At 40.4% G+C, this 21,236-nt stretch overlaps 2 protein-coding genes and 2 long non-coding RNA genes across 4 annotated transcripts; 1 reads left to right on the top strand and 3 right to left on the bottom strand.

The window, feature by feature from the left end:
* Nucleotides 1–160: 160 nt before the first annotated feature.
* Nucleotides 161–465, bottom strand: LOC108092352 (male accessory gland serine protease inhibitor-like). The gene is made up of 2 exons (XM_017191886.1): nt 399–465; nt 161–342 (listed from the first exon to the last, which is right to left on the bottom strand). Exons 1-2 carry the CDS (start codon nt 463–465, stop codon nt 161–163), a joined length of 249 nt encoding a protein of 82 aa, XP_017047375.1.
* Nucleotides 466–1,157: 692 nt separating this feature from the next.
* LOC108092305 (fused toxin protein-like) lies at nt 1,158–1,717 on the bottom strand. The gene has a single exon (XM_017191839.2). The coding sequence runs from the start codon at nt 1,630–1,632 to the stop codon at nt 1,384–1,386; it is 249 nt and encodes an 82-aa protein (XP_017047328.1). The 5' UTR covers nt 1,633–1,717; the 3' UTR covers nt 1,158–1,383.
* Nucleotides 1,718–11,913: 10,196 nt separating this feature from the next.
* On the bottom strand, nt 11,914–12,861 carry LOC122320023. Its single transcript, XR_006245448.1, has 2 exons — nt 12,503–12,861; nt 11,914–12,364 (listed from the first exon to the last, which is right to left on the bottom strand). It is a non-coding gene; the product is annotated as an uncharacterized LOC122320023 (long non-coding RNA).
* On the top strand, nt 12,354–13,136 carry LOC122320024. The gene is made up of 2 exons (XR_006245449.1): nt 12,354–12,402; nt 12,876–13,136. It is a non-coding gene; the product is annotated as an uncharacterized LOC122320024 (long non-coding RNA).
* The last annotated feature ends 8,100 nt before the right edge of the window (nt 13,137–21,236 follow it).

Below are 21,236 nucleotides of genomic sequence, written 5' to 3'. Positions count from 1 at the left end.
AGTTTAAAATATGTAAATATATTTTACCATACTGAAGAATTATTTTTAATTCTTGTTTGTTTTATTATTAATATATATGAACGGTGCAAGTTATCTATTGAAAAGCCTTTTATTCGGCATAGTTAATTTCCGAATAATTTTCGTATTGGTTTCCGGATCATTATTCCTTGCACTTCTGCTCGCAGGACGCCTGGCTGTCGAATCGGTTGGCGTTGCCTCCCCATCCTCCGTAGACGAAGCGCTGGCAGGAGTTGCTATCGGCATGGTAGCTGAAGGAGGGTATGTGGGCCTTGCAACCGATAACACCATTACCATCAAGTGCTGGGGGCAGTCCGCAGACAGCTGTGGGGAAAATTGCGATTAAAATAGTTCTCAGGTTCCACACGACTTTCACTGACGATCCTTGAGGCCAAAGGCAATTCCCAGCAGGGCGAAGAGCACACAGATAGCAGCAATGGACTTCATTCTGATTTCGGTTGGTAGGATAATCTTTCGCAGCTCTCGTTTCGCGACTAACGACAATCGAAACCCAAGCGCTAGGTTATATACTCTACGCCCGATCCGGAGGGGAAACTACAAATCGGCGGGGATCTTATCGACGTGCTCATGGCAAATAAACAGACAGCACTCAGAGTGCTTTGAGCTTGTGTTAAAAACTCTTCCCGCTCCCAAACAAACCTATTTACTTAGCTCCACATAGAGCAAATTAAACCAAGCTCTGGCCGGTGAGTCAAATGTGAGATTGCCCGATTTTATTTCCTACTCATGCTTTCACTGAATGTCAAAGTGCATATTATATGGAAAAAGAAACAATATGTTTTTCGAAGCAAAAGTCGCGCTGCTGTCAAAAGCTGGAGATTCCATATTGTACTTTCTCAGATCTGCGTATTCTAGATGTCACATCCATTTAAACTATTTCAACTCAAATAATGGATAAGCATAGTAGACAACATAATAGGTTTTTTGGTAATGACATACCGGTTTTTACATTCAAATTTAGCGCTTCGCTTGTGAATTCAAATATAATCGTATCTGGCAATGCTGTATATCGTTTGAAAGGTATTAGCAGCACCTTTAAAATGACATATAGTTTGTTTACACGAGCTTCCACCTTAAAAAATTACAATCGATTGAAATGGAGTTGACAAACGCAGAAATTCGGGCAATTTTGAAATTTTATTTCGCACAGGGAAAAACTGCTGCGGAAACCCGCAGAGAGATTATTGCTGTCTTAGGAGATAACAAACTTTCGATTCAAACCGCCGAACAGTGGTTTCTCTTAAAAACCATGTACATTTATTCAAACAACAATATTTCTATGAGTTGCGTACTGAAAATGCGTAAATGCGTAAATGAAATGAACTATGAACTGCGCAGTAGAAATCAGAGTAGCCTAGGCACTAGTGCTCGTTTCGGTGGAGAGACTCCGGACTTTCCCAGGCAGAACAGCTCGCACTGGTCCTTGGTCAGGAAGTTGTTCTTGTTGCCGCCACAGCCACCGTAGACGAACTCCTCGCAGGTCTGGGTGACCACGTTGCAGACGAACCGAATAGCCGAGGGAGCTCCGAGCACTCCGGCTGCCAAGAGCAGCACCGCGATCAGGGCGAAGCTGAAGCTATATCTGTAGCACATTTTGATTCCAATTCCGATTCGAGTGATTCAAGCTCCGCCGCGAATTGGAGCTTAAATACCGTCCGTCCGCAGTGATAGTGATAGACACGCGGGCTTTTGCCCACGGTCTTGCTCTTTTTGTGTACCTATTTATCGCTTGTGTTCTTCCAAGTGATTCGACGCCGCTACAGGAAAGATCGAATAATCTATATAGAAATAACGGAAATAAAATAATAACGTCAGTACCAGTCCAAACCTCATTGAGTAAAGACGTGCTATCGGCAGAACTTCGCGAGTACCATCAGTTACAAAAACAAAGTTCTACCAATTTTGGCAAAAACAAACAAGTGCGTAAAGAAGATTTCAAAAAAACCCAAGAACAACTATCACAGCAAAACCGCTACAAAAGTGCTCTGTGCAACGGGCGACAGCCCAAGCACAATAACAATGAATCGACCACCTGATCTAGATTACCCTGCACTGGGTAATAAAACAACAACTCTTGACCCGAAGTTCCTCATAATCTCCAGAACAGATAACGAGACTTTTGAAAAAGTTTCGATATTCATAATAAAAAGAGTTATTGAATTCACCTGCGGCGGAGAAATTGAAACATGCACTAAAACCAGAAACGGAACCCTATTAGTTAAAACCAAAAGTTCAGCACAGGCAGTAAAACTGCTAAAACTCTCCAATTTCCACAACTTCACTGTAAAAGTCACTATACATGAAATTTTAAACTCCTCGAAAGGAGTAATATACTCAAATGAACTACGGCATGTAGACGAAGCTGATATATTAAACGAGCTTAAGCTTCAAAGGGTCAACAATGTTGAAAAAATCTTCATCAAAAAGAACAACATTCTCCAAGAGTCTGGACTCGTAATTGTCACCTTCTCTTCAACGTTTCTCCCGGATACCATAATGATAGGATGGGAAAGAATAAGAGTTCGTCCACATATTCCACGCCCATTAAAATGCCGCAACTGCCTCAGGTTTGGACACCCCACGAAAGCCTGCAGGACCCCCACCAAAGCCTGCAGCAACTGCTCAGGAGAAGTACACACGCCAGACGACACTGAATGCGACAAACCCAAGTTTTGCATAAACTGCAAAAACGACATTAACAACGAATACAACCACAGTCCCCTAGATAAAACATGCCCAGCCTTCATCAAACAAAAAGAAATAATAACAATTAAAACACTACAAAAAGTCGACTACAAAACCGCCACAAAAATCTATCACACGCGCCACACCCACCAATCTACCCCGTACTCCAAGATAGCATCCTCCGAAAAACCTACAATCACAGAAAACCAAGCTCCAAAGACTGCCAGCACCGAAGGCACCAACACTAACACCAACCGTGAAATAAGGAACTACAACGACATTATCAATCCACTACCCAGCACTTCGTCCAAACTCATCAAGCAAACAACAAACCCCGGCATCGAACATATGGATACTGAAACCTCCGCAGAAGTCACCGCTACCCGCTCTAAAAATACAACCCTTGAATCCGATCGTAAGCTTAGAAGCCAAACTAAAGATAAATCAAATGTAATTTCCAAACCCTCCCTCAAGGCTAAAGACAAATCTGACAAATCTAAGCCCATAAACACATCAAAATTAGCAAACGAATTAAGCAAATTAGCCAATCGCAATAGCTCTGAAGAAGAGCTTTAAATAGTTTTCTTTTTTTAGTTTATTATTGTTATTGAACTTTAAAAACTAATCGCTCAAACTAGTACTAAGTAATACTCCTTCCCCTTACATTATAATGCTTAAAATTATTCAATGGAACATCCATGGATATAGAAATAACTACATCGAACTCCAATCCCTGATCAAGACCTTTAACCCCCCTAATCCTTGCCCTACAAGAAACACACATAACCAACTTTAACTCTCTACCCATTCCCATTAACTACACACTCTACCAACAATGCTGCACCAACTCTTACGGGGGCGCAGCACTCCTGATACATAACTCAATATCTCAAAGACAAATCTCAATCACCCAAGACTTCGAAGCAACTGGAGTCTCAATAGACACTAAACTTAAACTAAACATAATATCAGCCTACATTTCACCAACCAAGCCCTTTAACAGAAATAACTTAGAAAACGTCCTCTGTTTCGACAACACTCCCACGTTAGTCCTCGGAGACTTTAACAGCTGGCACCCCTACTGGGGCTCACCTAGCCCTAATGCCAGAGGCAATATTATTGCCAAATTCCTAGACCGTTCAGATTACATCTTATTAAACGACAAAAGTCCCACCCACTTCTCCACACACAACTCTTTCACACATATAGACTTATCCTTTTCTTCATCCAATATAGCCCCAGAATTTCTCTGGGAAACAATAGACGACCTCTACGGTAGTGATCACCTCCCTATTTTAATCTCAATGAACCTTAATACCTCCCCCTCATCCTACACCTCCAAACCCTCCTTTAACCTAAAAAAAGCAAACTGGGAAGCATACAAAAAATCTTTTCGATACAATTCTACTGACAAGCCTCCAAGCGAAAATGTCAATAAAGAAGCAGCTATGTTAAGAAAAATTATTATCCAAAGCGCGCACCAATCTATCCCCCAGAACACTACTTTTCAATTTCCTAGAACAGTCCCTTGGTGGAATCAAAACTTATCAATTTTGAAGAAAGCCAAAGCGTCTAAGTGGTCTATATTAAAGCGCAACATTACTACTTATAATACAATTGAATACAAAAAAGCCAACGCGAAACTAAAAAAAGCAGTTAGAGAAGCCAAACGCATCTCTACTTTCAATTTCACTTCTGATATTAGCCCCTTCTCATCTCCAGCTAGAACATGGTCCAACATCAGGCGGCTTTGCGGTTTTTACCCCTCAAAGCATATACATTGCATTAACGACCCTTCCTTCCCCACCCCCAGAACATCCCAAAGCGAAATTGCTAACTCCTTTGGACTTGCCTGGTCCAAAGAAGGCGACGACAGTAACTTTTCTCCAACTTTTCGCACTAACAAATCTCTCTTAAACCCCACCATAGACTACCAACCCTCCAATTCTGCACTCGAAATAGAAAAGGACATTTCATTCATTGAATTCAGCAGCGCACTCAACTCCCTGAAAGGCAAAACTCCAGGCTTAGATCGCATCTCTTACATTATGATCAACAACTCCCCTATATCATTCAAACATAGAGTCCTTAACCACTTTAACTCAATCCTAGATTCCTCAATCCCCCAAGCCTACAAACATAGCCTAGTACTTCCTATTCTAAAACCCCAAAAACTTAAAACAGACCTAAAATCGTACCGTCCTATATCCCTAAACTCATGCCTCGCCAAAACACTTGATAAAATTATCGCCAAGAGACTGTGGTGGTTTGTTTTAAATAACAATCTAATCAACAGCCATCAGATTGGATTTAGAAGGGGAAGATCTGTCATAGACAGTCTACTTTTAGTAGACCACATAGCAACTAGATCCCTCTCCCTCAAGAAACACATCACATTGATCTCTCTTGATTTCAACAAGGCATTTGATAAAATTGGCATACACTCCGTAATTAACCAGCTGAAGGAATGGAAAATTGGCAAACGCATATTAAATTACGTCCTTAACTTTATGACAAACAGAAAGATAATTATTAAATCCGGCAACAACCTTTCAAACATTTTCCCACTCAATAATGGCATCCCCCAGGGGTCTCCAATCTCAGTAATTCTCTTTCTTATAGCTTACAACGCACTCTCCAATATTATCTCCGTACACAAAGAAATAAAACTAACAGCTTACGCCGATGACTTCCATCTTATAATCGAACACAATAAACAAAAAAACCCCACTTCCAACCTTCAAACCCTGTTTTCTCAAATAGACGACTGGTGTACTTACTCAGGATCAATCCTATCGAAAGAAAAATGCCAAGTTCTTCATATATGCAGAAAACATAACTGTTCTGCCAATATCCTTACAGGCGACACAAAATTTCCCAATACCAACTCCCTCAGAATACTAGGTCTTACTATTAACAACAAATACACCTGGTCCAACCATATTTCAAAACTAAAAACAGAACTATTAAAACCTTTAAATATCATCAAACATCTCTCTTCCCTTAAATATAACTGTAACACATCCACTCTTATCAATACTATTAAATCTATCCTTATTTCAAAAATCGATTTTTGCCTGCCTATTTACGGGTATTCTCCCAAATCTAAATTAAACTGCTTAAAAACAATAATAAATGCAGCTCTAAGATCAGCCATGGGAGCCTATCGAACCACTCCAGTAAACAACTTACTACTAGAATCTAAAACAAACACAATAGAACAAAAACGAAACTTCCTTACAGCCAAATTAAGTAAAAATATCCTTTTCGCCCACGACACCCATATAACTAAACTAATAAAGCCACACAAAAGAATATACAAATACCCTAGTACCATAGACAGAATAATCAAAACATGCAACCATCTATCTCTTCCCGTTTCTCCTATCCGAACCAGTAAATGTAATAAATTTAATATGCCAACCATACATAAAGCTATAGATACTATTCTGTCATCTCATAATAAACAAAATACCCCTGCAACAACCTACCAACAACTTTTCAGGTCCTTACAATCCTCATACCCACAACACAATTTTGTATATACTGACGGTTCTAAGGCTGATGGTATATCTGGATTCAGTATTACCGATGAAAATAACCTTTTAAAATCCGGTCTACTTCCAATGTACTCTTCCTCCTACACGAGCGAGATCATTGCCATCCTAGAAGCCACAAAACTTTGTCAAAGAAAGTCTGGAAAACACGCAATCTGCACTGACTCCCTCTCCTCCCTTAACTCGATTAAAAACCACAATAAACACTCCTACTATATAACGTCAATAAGAAACATCCTAACCAAAAACTTCCCAAAAATAAGCCTTATTTGGATTCCTAGCCACATAGGAATAAAAGGTAACGAAACTGCTGACTCATTTGCCAAACTTACCCTTCAATCCCCCCTTATATACACCCCTAACTACAACTTTACTGACATTGATCGCCTCCTTAAACAATGCTCAGACAATGAACTGATAGACACCTTGGAAACAGCCTCTCCTTGGTACAAACTTATAAAACCCCCAACATTCCCACACAAATACGAAATGAATAGAAGACACCAAATTATCATCAACAGAATACGACTTGGACACACCAAGCTCACCAACGCGCATTACATTGATATAAACCTTTCCTCTATCTGCCCCATGTGCAACAACAACCCAATTACCCTAACCCATATTTTTACCTCTTGTCCCGCCCTTACTCTCCAACGAACTGCATTGTTCAACTCCCAAGACCCTCTCCACAGTATCTCAAATCCTAATTTAATCAACACCCAGAAAATTATACTTTTCCTTAATAATTGCAACATACTATATAAGATATAAAAAATCTGTAAAATACAATAAAAATAATAATCACAACTGCTAAACTACAAAAAGCGAGCTTAAGGCCTGTTGCTGCTATAGCTCTAAAAATGAAACCATTGTTAGGTTATAGTTTTTAACTATAAGTTAGCATTAGATAATAATAATAATAATAAAAATAATAACGTCGTTGTTTTTCATCAGACAAGCACCATTTTAGGAATATAGGGTTTTCTAACGACTCTTGAACTACGAATTAAATTCTGTCAAAGTCGGACATCTATATCATATAGCTGCCGTATGAACTATAGTCGAAAATATGGAAAATTAATACAAAAATCGTCATAACTTCGATGATGCTTTGCCTTTAACATATTTATTTGGTTTGACATATTGGATGACTGCAAGGGTATATAAGCTTCGGCTTGCCGAATCTAGCCACCTTTTTTGTTTTGTTTGATTACATTTTATTAATTTTGTCAAAACTCGTCAGCAGTCAAATTTGGTCTCCGCAAAATCGTAAACATACTACTTTCACAGGCAAAGATTATTTTTCAAACCATTACGGACCCAGTTTGGTCATGCCGCAGCCTAAATCAAATCGCTAATTTTCAAATCCTGACGTAGGATTCTCGATGTTTGCCTTTGTTTTGCTATTTGCCCTGCACTGTTTAATTGTTATTGCTAACTCCCTTTTGCACCTTGCTTAAAGGACCAGGCCTTTATCCACGGCAAGCTGCTATATAGTTCGATTTGGTACTCGCATACAGAAGGCACGTTCGCTGATCGCCTTCCAGTTCCTTCGCGTTATATACTTTCGTCTAAAGCACAGACAAGTCGGTCTGCCTGCCCAACCAACTCTACAACAAACAACAACTTTATACATTTAATGCCTTGGTGCCAGTTTAATTAATAAATTGAATTTGTTAACTAACTTTTGTGCACTTCATTTTACTTGGGCACCGCCAAGGTAATGGTCAGTGAAGAAGCTCACAGACCCGGGGGGCCCTTTGGACCGATTTTGGGGGCATCTTTTGGTGGTGACTTCAGTGCGTCTCCCAAGTTAGCCACAGCCAGAACAGCGACAACAACCAACCACATTGACTTCATGATTACCATTTTTGAATGATGAAAATCCAGAGCTGAGGGAGAATAAATAGGTTTCCCCAAAGGTTAAGCGAATCTAAGCCAATCGGATTTAAATTTAAGCGAATCTAAGCCAATTGGATTTAAATTTCCAATAACATGCATGAAAACCCATAGATAATAACCCTTGAATCAAGAAAAAAAATTTCATTGAAATCCGACAACGTCATCATATAGCTGCCATAGGAAAGATCGAAAGATCTGTATAGAAATACGGGAAATACAATTATAACATCGTTGATTTGATCAAGATAGGACAACTATATCGTATAGCTCCCATATGATAGTCGAAAATATGGAAAATGAATAGAAAAATCGTCTTAGCTCCAATGTTATTTAGCCTTTCTGCATTTTGTTCGACATATTTGATGACTGCAAGGGTATATAAGCTTCGGCTTGCCAAACCTTGCTTCCTTCCTTGTTTTTAGTAAAGTTAATAGAAAATTAAATTCTATCTTATGTTTTCAAAACATATGCTTGTTCAAGCTCATTAACTAATTAATTTAATAAATTATCTCATCATTTAGTAACTAAAGGGTTAATTAAAAAATATAAAAAATAAATAACTGTTAAAATTTGTCCAATTAATACATAAGACTCTTCAACTGGCCGTGCTCCAATTCATGTTAATACAATTACAGTTACTAATCAAAATAAAATTTGATTAATAGGATAAAATTGAATACCTCGAAATTTTCTTAAGTTATAAAATGGTAAAATTATTAAAATTGAAATACTAAGGCAATTACTCCTCCTAATTTGTTAGGAATTGAACGTAAAATATCATAAGCAAATAAAAAAATATCATTTGGGTTGAATATGAGCTAGAGTAACTAAAGGATTAGCTGGGATAAAATTATCTGGATCTCCTAATAAATTTGGTCTAATTAGTACTAAAGCAATTAAAATAATAATTATAATAATAAAACCTACAATATCCTTAAATGTAAAATATGGGTGAATAGGAATAGGGATATTAGAAATGTGCTGTATTCTTTTAGTTTGTTAATAGTAAGGGCACCGTCCAGCTAGCGAGGGCACACACCACTTTTAGTACGCAGTGCATTGTCCTTCAAAGCAAGCAGTCCATCCTAAGCCTGCCGCGCAATTTGAATAGGGACCTTATCACTTTAACAATACTTACAGTTTAAAATAAATATATTTCACCATACTAAAAGAAAAGAGCTTTAAGAAAAGGATGATATACACATATCATTTTCCAATCGTTTGTTATGAATCTCTTGAATTGGAGTGCGTCAAACATCAAAGTGCATTATTTTCGAATCTCAAAACTCCTCCCCCGTGCGACTTGTCAATCGGATGGTTTAAGGTGCTTCTTGACGGATTCCTCCCGGGATTCAATTGTTATTGTTATGATTCATGGGAATTCGTGTGCGTAATTACCCGATTCGATCTAAACAGAGCAGAGTTGGTATTTATTTTTACTTCTGTTTCAGTGAGTCAATGTGTTTCAATCGAAGATCAAAGCTGCAAGCTGGAAAAAATTGTGGATTGTCTAATAATTGTTTATTAAACAATAATAGTCTGCGGCGAAGTGCCAAGCAGCCGTCGCTCGTCACATTAAATTGTCGAAAGAGTGTCCATAAAATTTTATGGAGGTTTGCGGTTAGTCGCCACTTGAAGTCGCTCCCATAAATTCCTGGGGGGAACATATGGACGCTCCCCTCTCCCTTCTCCCCCTTCTCCCCTCCAATTTGCGGGCCTAAGCCCTCTGATCCGTTTACCATAAATATGTTGATATATCACTGAGCAGGATTAGCTTCCTGTTTGCGGCCATATGGAGTTGGAGACGCTCCGAAGATTCGAGGGGGAATCGGGGAAACTGGGGGGAGCGGCTTGGATTATGTGCCACTTCAGAATGCGGAATATATATGAAGTGTTAATTTGTAATGGGAATGTTTATGGCTCTGTTTGTTGTTCGACTTTATGTTCCAACCAATTGGCTCCTTGGGAGACGGGGAAACCTAATTTAGGGGTCTTCCAATATGGCAACAGCTTAATATTTAGTTTTATGATGTTTTATTTCGAAAGAAGAAACATAATGATTAGCATGTATTTAAAGGTTATATTGGCTTTAAAACTATGTGAATTAACTAGTTGTAGTTCGGCATGCCGAAACCTAAATTGATACACTTTAAAAATAACATTTAAAAATATCATTACATAACAAACTACTAAAGTTTGGTATTTTAAAAATTAGAAAAAAAAGTAAAAATGCATAGCAAACGTTTTTATCTATGGATGCATGCATGTTATTGGAAATTTAATATCGATTGGCTTAGATTCGCTTAACCTTTGGGGAAACCTATTTATTCTCCTTCAGCTCTGGATTTTCATCATTCAAAAATGGTAATCATGAAGTCAATGTGGTTGGTTGTTGTCGCTGTTCTGGCTGTGGCTAACTTGGGAGACGCACTGAAAAGTCCACCAAATGATGCCCCCAAAATCGCTCCAAAGGGCCCCCCGGGTCTGTGAGCTTTTTCAAGCTCCTTGGCGGTGCCCAAATAAAATAATGTGCAGTTAATAAATTGCACTGGCACCAAGGCCTTAAATGTTTAAAGTTGTTGTTTGTTGTAGAGTTGGTTGGGCAGGCGGACCGACTTGTCTGTGCATTTTGCAGCGAAAGGGTATGTTGGGCAGGCAGGTTGACTTGTCGGAACGAGCCGGATCGGCCGACTATATCGGATAGCTCCCATACGAGGGAATGAAATAAAAATTTCTCACACCGTTGTTCTTTATCAGATCGACTTGATTTCATTCAGATGGCGTTTTCTAACTACTATTGAATTTCGGATTAAATTTTATCAAAATCGGATAACTCTATCATATAGCTGCCATAGGAAAAATCTATATAGAAATAACGAAAATTAAAACATCATTGTTTTTAATCCCACGAGCATGATTTTCCAAATATGGATTTTTTTATAACCCTCGAATCGAGAAAAAAATTTCATTAAAATCCGACAACGTTATAGCTGCCATAGGAAAGATAGAAAAATCTATACAGAAATAAAATAATAACATCGTTGTTTTTCATCAGACAAGCAACATTTTAGGAAAAAAGAGTTCTCTAACGTCTCTTGAACTACGAATTAAATTCTATCAAAATCGGACAACTGATATAGTTGTATATAGCTGCCGTATGAACTATAGTCGAAAATATGGAAAATTAATACAAAAATCGTCATAACTTCGATGATGCTTTGCCTTTATTTATTTGGTTTGACAAATTTGATGACTGCAAGGGTATATAAGCTTCGGCTTGCCGAATCTAGCTGCCTTTTTTGTTTTGTTTGATTACATTTTATTAATTTTGTCAAAACTCGTCAGCAGTCAAATTTGGTCTCCGCAAAATCGTACTACTTTCACAGGCAAAGATTATTTTTCAAACCATTACGGACCCAGTTTGGTCATGCCGCAGCCTAAATCAAATCGCTAATTTTCAAATCCTGACGTAGGATTCTCGATGTTTGCCTTTGTTTTGCTATTTGCCCTGCACTGTTTAATTGTCATTGCTAACTCCCTTTTGCACCTTGCTTAAAGGACCAGGCCTTTATCCACGGCAAGCTGCTATATAGTTCGTTTTGGTACTCGCATACAGAAGGCACGTTCGCTGATCGCCTTCCAGTTCCTTCGCGTTATATACTTTCGTCTAAAGCACAGACAAGTCGGTCTGCCTGCCCAACCAACTCTATAACAAACAACAACTTTATACATTTAATGCCTTGGTGCCAGTTTAATTAATAAATTGAATTTGTTAACTAACTTTTGTGCACTTCATTTTACTTGGGCACCGCCAAGGTAATGGTCAGTGAAGAAGCTCACAGACCCGGGGGGCCCTTTGGACCGATTTTGGGGGCATCTTTTGGTGGACTTTTCAGTGCGTCTCCCAAGTTAGCCACAGCCAGAACAGCGACAACAACCAACCACATTGACTTCATGATTACCATTTTTGAATGATGAAAATCCTGAGCTGAGGGAGAATAAATAGGTTTCCGCAAAGGTTAAGCGAATCTAAGCCAATCGGATTCAAATTTCCAATAACATGCATGAAAATCCATAGATAAAAACGTTTGCTATGCATTTTATTTTTATTTTATGATAGAGTTATCCGATTTTGATCAAATTTAATCCGAAATTCAATAGTGGTTAGAAAACGTCATCTGAAAGAAATCAAGTCGATCTGATCAAAAACAACGGGGTGAGAAGTTTTTATTTCATTCCCTCGTATGGGAGCTATCCGATATAGTCGGCCGATCCGGCTCGTTCCGACTTATATACTGCGTGCAATAGCTACACACCTTTTGGGAAAGTTTCAGCAAGATTGCTTTAGAACCGAGAGACTAGTTTGAGGAGAAACGGACAGACGTACAGACGTACTCCGATTCTGCTCGTGATGCTGATCAAGAATATATATGCTTTATGGGGTCTGAGGTGTCTCCTTCACTGTGTTGCAAACTTCTGACTGAAATTATAATACTCTTTTGCTCTGCAAGGGTATAAAAATAACATTGCATAACAAACTACTAAAGTTTGGTGTTTTAAAAATTAAAAAAAATAAAAATGCATAGCAAACGTTTTTATCTATGGATTTTCATGCATGTCATTGGAAATTTAAATCCAATTGGCTTAGATTCGCTTAACCTTTGGAGAAACCTATTTATTCTCCTCCAGCTCTGGACTTTCATCATTCAAAATTGGTAATCATGAAGTCAATGTGGTTGGTTGTTGTCGCTGTTCTGGCTGTGGCTAACTTGGGAGACGCACTGAAGTCACCACCAAAAGATGCCCCCAAAATCGCTCCAAAGGGCCCCCCGGGTCTGTGAGCTTCTTCACTGACCATTACCTTGGCGGTGCCCAAGTAAAATGAAGTGCACAAAAGTTAGTTAATTAATTGCATTTATTAATTAAACTGGCACCAAGGCATTAAATGTATAAAGTTGTTGTTTGTTATAGAGTTGGTTGGGCAGGCAGACCGACTTGTCTGTGCCTTTTGCAGCGAAAAGGTATGTTAGCAGGCAGACAGACGTACAGACTTATTTGGATTCAGATGGTGATGCTGACCAAGAATATATATACTTTATGGGGTCTGACTTCTGACTGAAATTATAATACCCTTTGCTCTGCAAGGGTATAAATATAATCCCAAACATTTCCAGATGTTTCATTCTGAAATTCTTTCCTTCAATTCAACTCTCTCAATTGCAGTGCATATAAATATTGTTTTTTCATTAAGGGGAAATGCAAATTGTTTGCTTTTTGGCTCACACATTAGTAACGCCCACCAGCTGCCCACCAGAACTGGTGATCTGTTCCATCCCATCCTAGTTGATCCCATGGAGATGCAATGCTACCTGACTCTCGCTCTTTGGATTATTTTCTGTGTGTTTATTTTGCGAGCTACCAAGCGATTTTTGTTTGTTTTTGGTTTATGGTTTTCTCAAATTCAGTATAAATAAATACGCAAGTCTTTTGTGGTTCTCAAATGTTTTTTGCAAATATGGAAAGTCAATATTTGCTTTTGCCGGAATAGTAAAAGAATTAACCTGCCGGTGTTAATCGAATTGTGATGGTTGCTTTTTGGAAAAGAATTCTGAAAATCCTTACGGGATATAGATCTGCGATTGTCTCTCTAGATACCACCTTGATAAAAGTATATTATTTTTGGAAACTTTACTTCACTTGCTTCCTCTAGCGATTTTACCTCGTTAAAAAAGTTTGCGCAACAAAAAGAGGCAGCAAAAAAGACTGCGGCTGTCAACATTTCGTGCGTTATTACATGGTGTACAATACATAATGCCATTATTATCATAAGCGTGCTTTTTTGTGGATACAACAAAAGCAGCAGCAGCAAGTAAGTTTCCGTAAAAAACACAACCCAGGCGCAAGGACCTCCCCTTTCCCCGCGAGGAAGGCAGGAAACATGCAAGTGCCCAAGTGCCTTCTTTTGTTCTTCGTCACGTACTGCGGTGCTGTGAGTCCTCCCCCCGCCATCCTGCTCCATCCTCATCCCCCTCGGAAGCTGGCAAACAAGTGCAGCCCTGGCGAAACCGCCTTCCAGCCACACGGATCCGGAGCGGAGGACCAAGGACCACGAACGCAGAGCTGGAGCAGGAACAACCTACCGCAGACTCGAGTTCTTTGCCGCTGCGAAAAGAGGAAGCGGAGAGGAGCCTCATCAAGAGCGGTTCGATCGCTGAAGAGAGCTTCAGATACCCTCGCAAACAGAGGGTATATTGGGTACTTTAATAATAATAATAATAATATAGTAATTTATATGGAACAGCCCTTGAAGATTATGCGTTTCTAGTACTCTTTATTACAAGGAGTTTGGTTAATCAGAAGAAGTTTCAAATTCATTTTTCTTTATTGCTACGATTTAAAGGTAATCTCAACATTTACTATTCATTAAATTTAAGGATATTTATCAATAGGTAATCTAAACATTTATTATTTATTAAATTTAAGGATATTTATCAAGCGACACCCCTTGCAAAAATCCAACTTGTTTTCCTTTTTTAATTTCCATTGTTTTTTTGTTGCCTCCTCGAGTTTGTCGCCTTGCGGGCACAAATTATAAAACAAAAGCTGCAAAATGTAGCCAAATGCAAAAACAAACAGAGCAAAGAAGAAATTCGCCCTTGGGGCTTGGAAAACCCCCCGTTTTTCCCGCTGACCCCCTCCTCCCATTTTGCTGTTGGTGCTGCTGCTGCATAAATATTGTCAATAGCAACAACTACAGCCCCGCCCCCTTGGCCTCAACGCCCCTGTTTCCTGCGACACTCTTCCCATTCTCTGCTCACGTTTTTTGTTGCTTTATTTTGTTGTTTTATTGTTGCTAACAATTTTGTGCTCATCTCAGCGAAAAATCTGTTGACGCAATTGTCACGTGCTGTTCTCTGTTCTCTGTCAGTTTTTTACTTGCTTCTGAGTCCGTGTCCTGCCAAAAGGATGTTTTCTATATAGTTTTAAAACATGTACATACGGCGGGCTATAAAAAAGGGAGAGGGGACAGGGGGAACCTCCTTGCCTCGTGCCACTTTTGTCCCCGTGTCTGGGTTTTAAGTGCGATGCGGCGACGTACAAGTGGCGACAGCAATCTGATTTACTTACCCCTGTAAAAAGGACATTATGTGGGGGATAATGAGGCATAATAACAGAGGAGATGGGGAGTAATTCCTTGATAACATAAAGCACTCATTACTAAATGATTGTGCAAACGGGTTCGTTTTTATCATACAGATCAATATCTTCTCTAGTTCTTCTCTAATAAATTTCCACAATTTTATTTTTTAGTGTTTTTACACAATGGCTTGTTTCAGTCACGAAACATCACACTCTAACCACCAAACTAATTAAGGAGTTCTCCCGCTTTATTTTGGCTTGCAGTGGTGCCTCCCCTCCTTGAAATATATATTATATGGTACAGCATAGTTATCCTGGGGATATATCCGCGAGCTACCCGCTAAGCCTGCACACGCCCTGCTCTACCTTTTCGCCAATCTGAATATTTCGACATTTGTGTTCCCCGAAACAAAACCAAAGCCAAAACCAAAACCGAAACCAAACCGAGTTTAAAATCAAAAGAAATTTATATTTGTTTGAGTCGAAGGATTCCCCGCCTCGCAAAACGCAAAAAGCATTCGATTCCAGTGGAGAGCGATAGTTTTCGCATGTTTTGTTCGAGCATTAATTCCGATTAAATGGTTTCCGCAGCAGATTTGAGCTTTGCACGTAATCAAGTGGAAGTGAATTTGACCAACACAAGAGGCTTGCACACACAGTTTTCCCTGCCTTCAGTTCTGCGGTGTCCCATTAGTTTGATTGTTTCGAGGGCCACTGAGCCGTGAAAATATCGCAGAAATACGGAAATCTGGATTCCGAACAGCCTGAGTTTGCAGAACGCGAAATTTGAGATTGGACGATAGCCGTTTTCAGGACTCGCAACGGGATACTATGCATCGATATTCCGTTTAAGTTCAAGTCATTGACCCATATTCCCTAAATCGATAGTTATATATGCAATAAATAAGTTTTTATACCTCAAAAATGATATCCAATACATATTCATTTTACAAAATAATAGCAAGCCAAATGTATCTGTTAGTCAAGGACATTCCATTCGACCTTGCGAAGTCAACCAAAACCGAGGATATTAAACACCAAACTTGAGATTAGTTAACATATCGTGACTGTGACCAAACATCGCGACAGGACCTCCGAAGGACTCCAGCCGAAGGTCGCTGTATGGCCACAATTTTGCGTAGATCCCAAAGTTTCTGGCAGAAATGCGTACGGTTAACCAGGAGAGGCCAAAATATGCCATTTACGTTGGCCACATCCCATCGCCTCGTCGGCTCAAGGACACTCTGTTGCCAGTCCAAGGACGAACCTCGAGGCAGCAACAGCCACAGCAACAGCAGCAGCAGCTGAGTTTGGCCTGCTTGCTGTCGTCGGGATGTCAAAGTCAGCGGGTGCATTCGAGTCCTGTATTTGAGTCCTTTATCTCGAGGTTCCTACTCGAGGCTCATCATCTCGCAGGCAGGCGCATCCTGCCGCGTGGATCCCCCCTGACTGCGGACTCCTATCCTGAATCTGGTTCCTATTTATATTCCCTTTCCGATTTGCGCCTCCTCCGGTGCGCTGCTGGTGCAAATCGCCGGCATTTAACACTAACCTTCCGAAACTGCCAGCGGGCAACGGGATGGAAGGACAGCGGCAAGTCGCTTTCCAAAATCAAAACAGCACCTGAGTTGCCAGTTGGTCCTTTGGCAAAAAACACCTTTGACTTGTGGCACTTCTAGATATTCTACATTCACTGAGGATTCGTCTTATAAATGCTGTTCATTTATTCATTGCAATTTCATTTAGTATTTCTATCATTTAATATTTCTATCAATCGCTTATTTTGCAGGTTTATCTAAAATGTTTTTCCAAGTGCAAGGAGCAATTATTCCTTGTATTCCTCGTATTTACCCAAGAACGTTCCCAAGTTCCTCCCTTTGGCTCCACATGTTTCCCTTTCCCTTTGGCCCACCTCCTTGTTATCCCTCGCATATTTACCCAATGATAACCAAATATTTTCGATGCCAAGACATTTTCCAATTTGAAGCTATGAAAACATACAAGTCGCTGGCGGCCTTTGATGTTGCACGTTCATCTTCGATCTGCCTCGATTCCTTCCTTGACTTGCCGCATGAAATCCGAGTGAGTCAGTCAGCCTCAAGTGTGTGTCTCCTTTTCCATTTCGATGTGTGGATGTTTCCATCTTTTTTTGTAATTAACCGACTTTTGAACACATCGACGGCACTGCCTACTTTTTGTTTCCTTTTCGGTACGCGATGTTGCCACGTCCACGCCTAAACACTTCACTTGCCGCATGTGTTTCCCGTCCCCAGTCCTGTCTACACTGGAAGAAATGATGGGGTTTTCTATACTACTGAGTAATATTTACTATTCTGATAAACTATAAATGAAACGTGGTTTGTTTCAGTAATTTACAATATATATTAGCAATATATATTATTTGTATTTTAGTAGCAACCTCAATCTGTTTTTCCCTGTGTACCTTTGCATACCTATTTTCCTCGGGTGTATCGGATTTCCCCCGATCCAGAAGACATTAGCTCGGAGTTAGGCAGGCGCCTCGAAACGTCAGCGAATTTTGACCGCCTGCGCCTGTTTGTGTTAATGAGAAAGTGTCATCGAATTGACGTCGCGGCAAGAGACGAACGCATTTCCCATCTTGTCATTATGTCAGCGAGGTGTGATCTGACTTTTTTATGGTTACAACCCGGGCAAGTTGTCCCACAGACGACCAAGTGAGCCATGAATGGAGTGACACACTTTCACGGAAGGAAGTAGTTTAATTGGAAGAGGGAAACATGATCAACTTAATGGCAAGCTCTTGAATAAATTACTTCTTTTGTTTGTAACTCTATAAATAGTTGACTAATTCGGAGCATTATATTATTCAAATTTATCAAGATATTACCTTCTCTTCTCAAAGGAAAGGTGGTTTTTTGCTTGACTTCCTTTGATCTTCGCACCTGAATGCGAAGCACATTCCAAAATGTCCGTAAACCGATCATCTCGGGATCGGGATCCTTCTCAACCACTGGTCACCGCATCTGCCAGCTGTTGGATCTCCTTTTAGATCCCTCACATCCTGTTGCTGCATAAATCGAACATAAATTCCTGCTCCTTAGCGGCCCTTGTAAAAGTTAATTGCTGTGTTAACACGTCCAGGCCAAAACACAAAGAACCCAACGGCTGCTCATTTCAATAAGGCCAGAAAGGAATCGATTTTTAAGACCATTAAAGGCGATCCGCTTAGAGGAGAGTCTCCTTTTGACGTTTTAATTGTGTGTTGGTTTGGTTTACTTTCCTTTTTACGGAGCGGTTGGGGCGATCCTCGCTTGAATGTTCCTCAAACATTTTGCACGCGCTGCCGTCATTTGTGGTGATTACATATTGTTCGAATTCCTCCTTTGATTGCGTCCCCGGCCAGGATCAAGGATCGCCGAGGCATAAATCAAGGACTCCCGCTGCGGGCAACGTGCACTCATTCCCTCTCCCCGATATTTTCCTAGGGGCGTGGCTCAAAGTCGGCCGAATAGAATAAAAGTCAAAGCCAAAGGCCGAAAACAAGGAATAATTGAGACATTTCTTGGCGGCGGCGGCTGTTTTTTTCTATATATATGTGCAGACATATATTTTTGGTCTACCCGCAATGACAATGTGATAAAATGTTCCTAAAACAATGGCTTCAAAGTCGGGATCCGAACGGCTGCTCCTTTGAAAGGCTGCTCCTTGCATTTTTCAGGTGACATCTTATTTCCACCTTTCGGCACGTTGCACACAATGAGTGTCCTTTTGGTCCTTCTGGCCGGTGCTCCTCCCTCTCCTCCTCAAAGGATATGTGCGGCCACTCTGATCTTCGCCGATCGCCTTGATTATGTTGTCACATCTTTGTTGCAGGCACAAAATCACAGGATTAGACGAAAATCACGGCGGTGATGATGCAGTGATATATTTGTATCAAAGGGAATAGAAGTCGGCTTCTTTTGGCTACTTTTCGTGGATTATTTTGTCACATTTGGCACAATCGGGTTAATGGACATTCGAGGAAATAGTAATCGATATGGGAAGATCAGTGGGGATACCCATAGGATTATATATTATGATCCCAAAGGTGAGAAGTACAGCAGACATGTGGATCAACAAAGAGATTGGATCGAACATCAAGTACTTATAAGCTGTTAATGGAACTCAAATCGAAAAGGCAGATTAAGAAGTAAAAATATAACAGAATAAAATTAATCAGTATATTGAAACAAGGTACAGTCATCCCTTGATACTGACGTCTTAATCCGAATTTTAGGGGAATAGAATAGAGAAGAGTCGGAATCGAAAACCGACATGGTGCAGCTACTAACGAGCAATTATCGCCAGCTCCCAGGCGTTGTTCCCCGATTTCACACGCCCGGCAAAAAGGGAGAGGTATATATCCCTCTACAGATCCTCTATAGATCCTCTATAGATCCTCATCCTCATCACGATTTGCTTCGCTTTGGGGGGGAGTCCGCAGTCCACTGCCGTGGAAACCTGCAAATGGTGTAGTAAGATATGGTATAGTAAGGATACCATCGCACACACACAATCGCAAGCCAGTTGTTAGGACACAATGGATGAAAATATTTTCGTCCTGTTGTCAAATGATTGCATTTAATGTATCGAAATCTGCGTGACGAATCAACTTAGTTCTGGCTGGCAAGCTGCACTGGGAAAACTGGAAAACTGGCAACCAGTTGCCCTTTGTGACTCGATCTAGTATAGCGGGCGATATCCTTCGCTATCCTTCCCCTGCATCCTGTCTGGCAATGCCGATCCCAACCGCACGGACAACTTAATCAATGTGTCGCAGTCGCCCACGAAGGATGCGAAATATTTTTTATGTGCCTCCGATCGATGTGGAACCGATCGATTACAGCGGGTGTCGACTGTACGCTCGGAGGTCCTTCGAGCTCGTTAGGCTATAAAGTTGTCAGAGGAGGTTCTCCAGCTGCTGCCACATGGGGGAGGCGACTCCGCTTAAGTGGAACTTTGACTCACATATGGTTGGGAAATGAAACGCATTCGGCCGCCTTCGAGGAGGAGGAAAGTTGGAGGTGGTGGCTCTTAACAGCCAGGATTTTAAACGCTGGAATATTACTTCTGACAATCTTATTTATGACAATATCTTTCAAGAGAAATGAAATTTAAGAGTGTTTAAGGGGTTGTTAATTGTTGTTATAACTTTAAGAAACATGAAATGTTTTAAAAATTAATTTATTATTCTACTCCCTAGTTTATTCAACCCCTTACTTTACTTTTCATTGTTAAAAAGTACTGCCTTTGCAAAGGTATATATTTATGGTTCTTTTACAACGAGGTGTTAAATATTTTTTGTGTACCTAGCCGCCAATAAACTTGTGCATTTTCGCACTACCTGGGAGCGTGGATTTGGCAGCCGTAAAAGGGAAACCAGATCGTAAAGGCAGTATAAACTTAAGTCCGGCCAAGTACCTAAGCTGAGTAGCGGGATTCATTCAAAATCTGGGATTGACACCGGACTTATCAATAAACGGAGGAGACTTATGCCGAAAAACCCGAGGGAAAGGACCTGATTAGCGACAGGACCCGGCGATCGGGATGCATAAAAAATCAGAAATCAGGCAGACTTTTTCGGACATGCAACTGTAGATCGATCATGGCCATTGTTCGGGCCATAAAGTCGTCCTGTCGGCCGGGCCCGAATGTCCTGTCGACAGGACAATGGCTGAATGGCTGAAAGGCAAAGTGCGAGGCGGGGAGACGACTCGCTGAGCGCGACAAATGCCGCTTAGAAGGACATCCTGCTGATGTCCCTGTGATGCCCATGTGACAGTCTCCGAGGAGCGCAGCGCAGCGAGTCCTGTTGACAGCAGGACCTCAAAGGGAACATCGCACATTACGATCAATTATGAGACTCAATGCTCACCCACGGTGGAACGA

This window comes from Drosophila ficusphila, unplaced genomic scaffold, assembly GCF_018152265.1.
Source record: "Drosophila ficusphila isolate 14025-0441.05 unplaced genomic scaffold, ASM1815226v1 contig_412, whole genome shotgun sequence".
Taxonomy (NCBI): Eukaryota; Metazoa; Arthropoda; class Insecta; order Diptera; family Drosophilidae; genus Drosophila; species Drosophila ficusphila.
The sequence above is the reverse complement of the archived record's forward strand: the minus strand, read 5'-3'. Positions and strand labels throughout refer to the sequence as shown.

Bases quoted from the DNA above. Each gene is read 5' to 3' on its own strand.
- LOC108092352 (XM_017191886.1), bottom strand. From the start codon at position 465: ATGAAGTCCATTGCTGCTATCTGTGTGCTCTTCGCCCTGCTGGGAATT. The intron at 343-398 runs GTCAGTGAAAGT...TTTTCCCCACAG, and splicing joins TGCCTTTGGCCTCAAGGATC to CTGTCTGCGGACTGCCCCCA.
- LOC108092305 (XM_017191839.2), bottom strand. From the start codon at position 1,632: ATGTGCTACAGATATAGCTTCAGCTTCGCCCTGATCGCGGTGCTGCTC.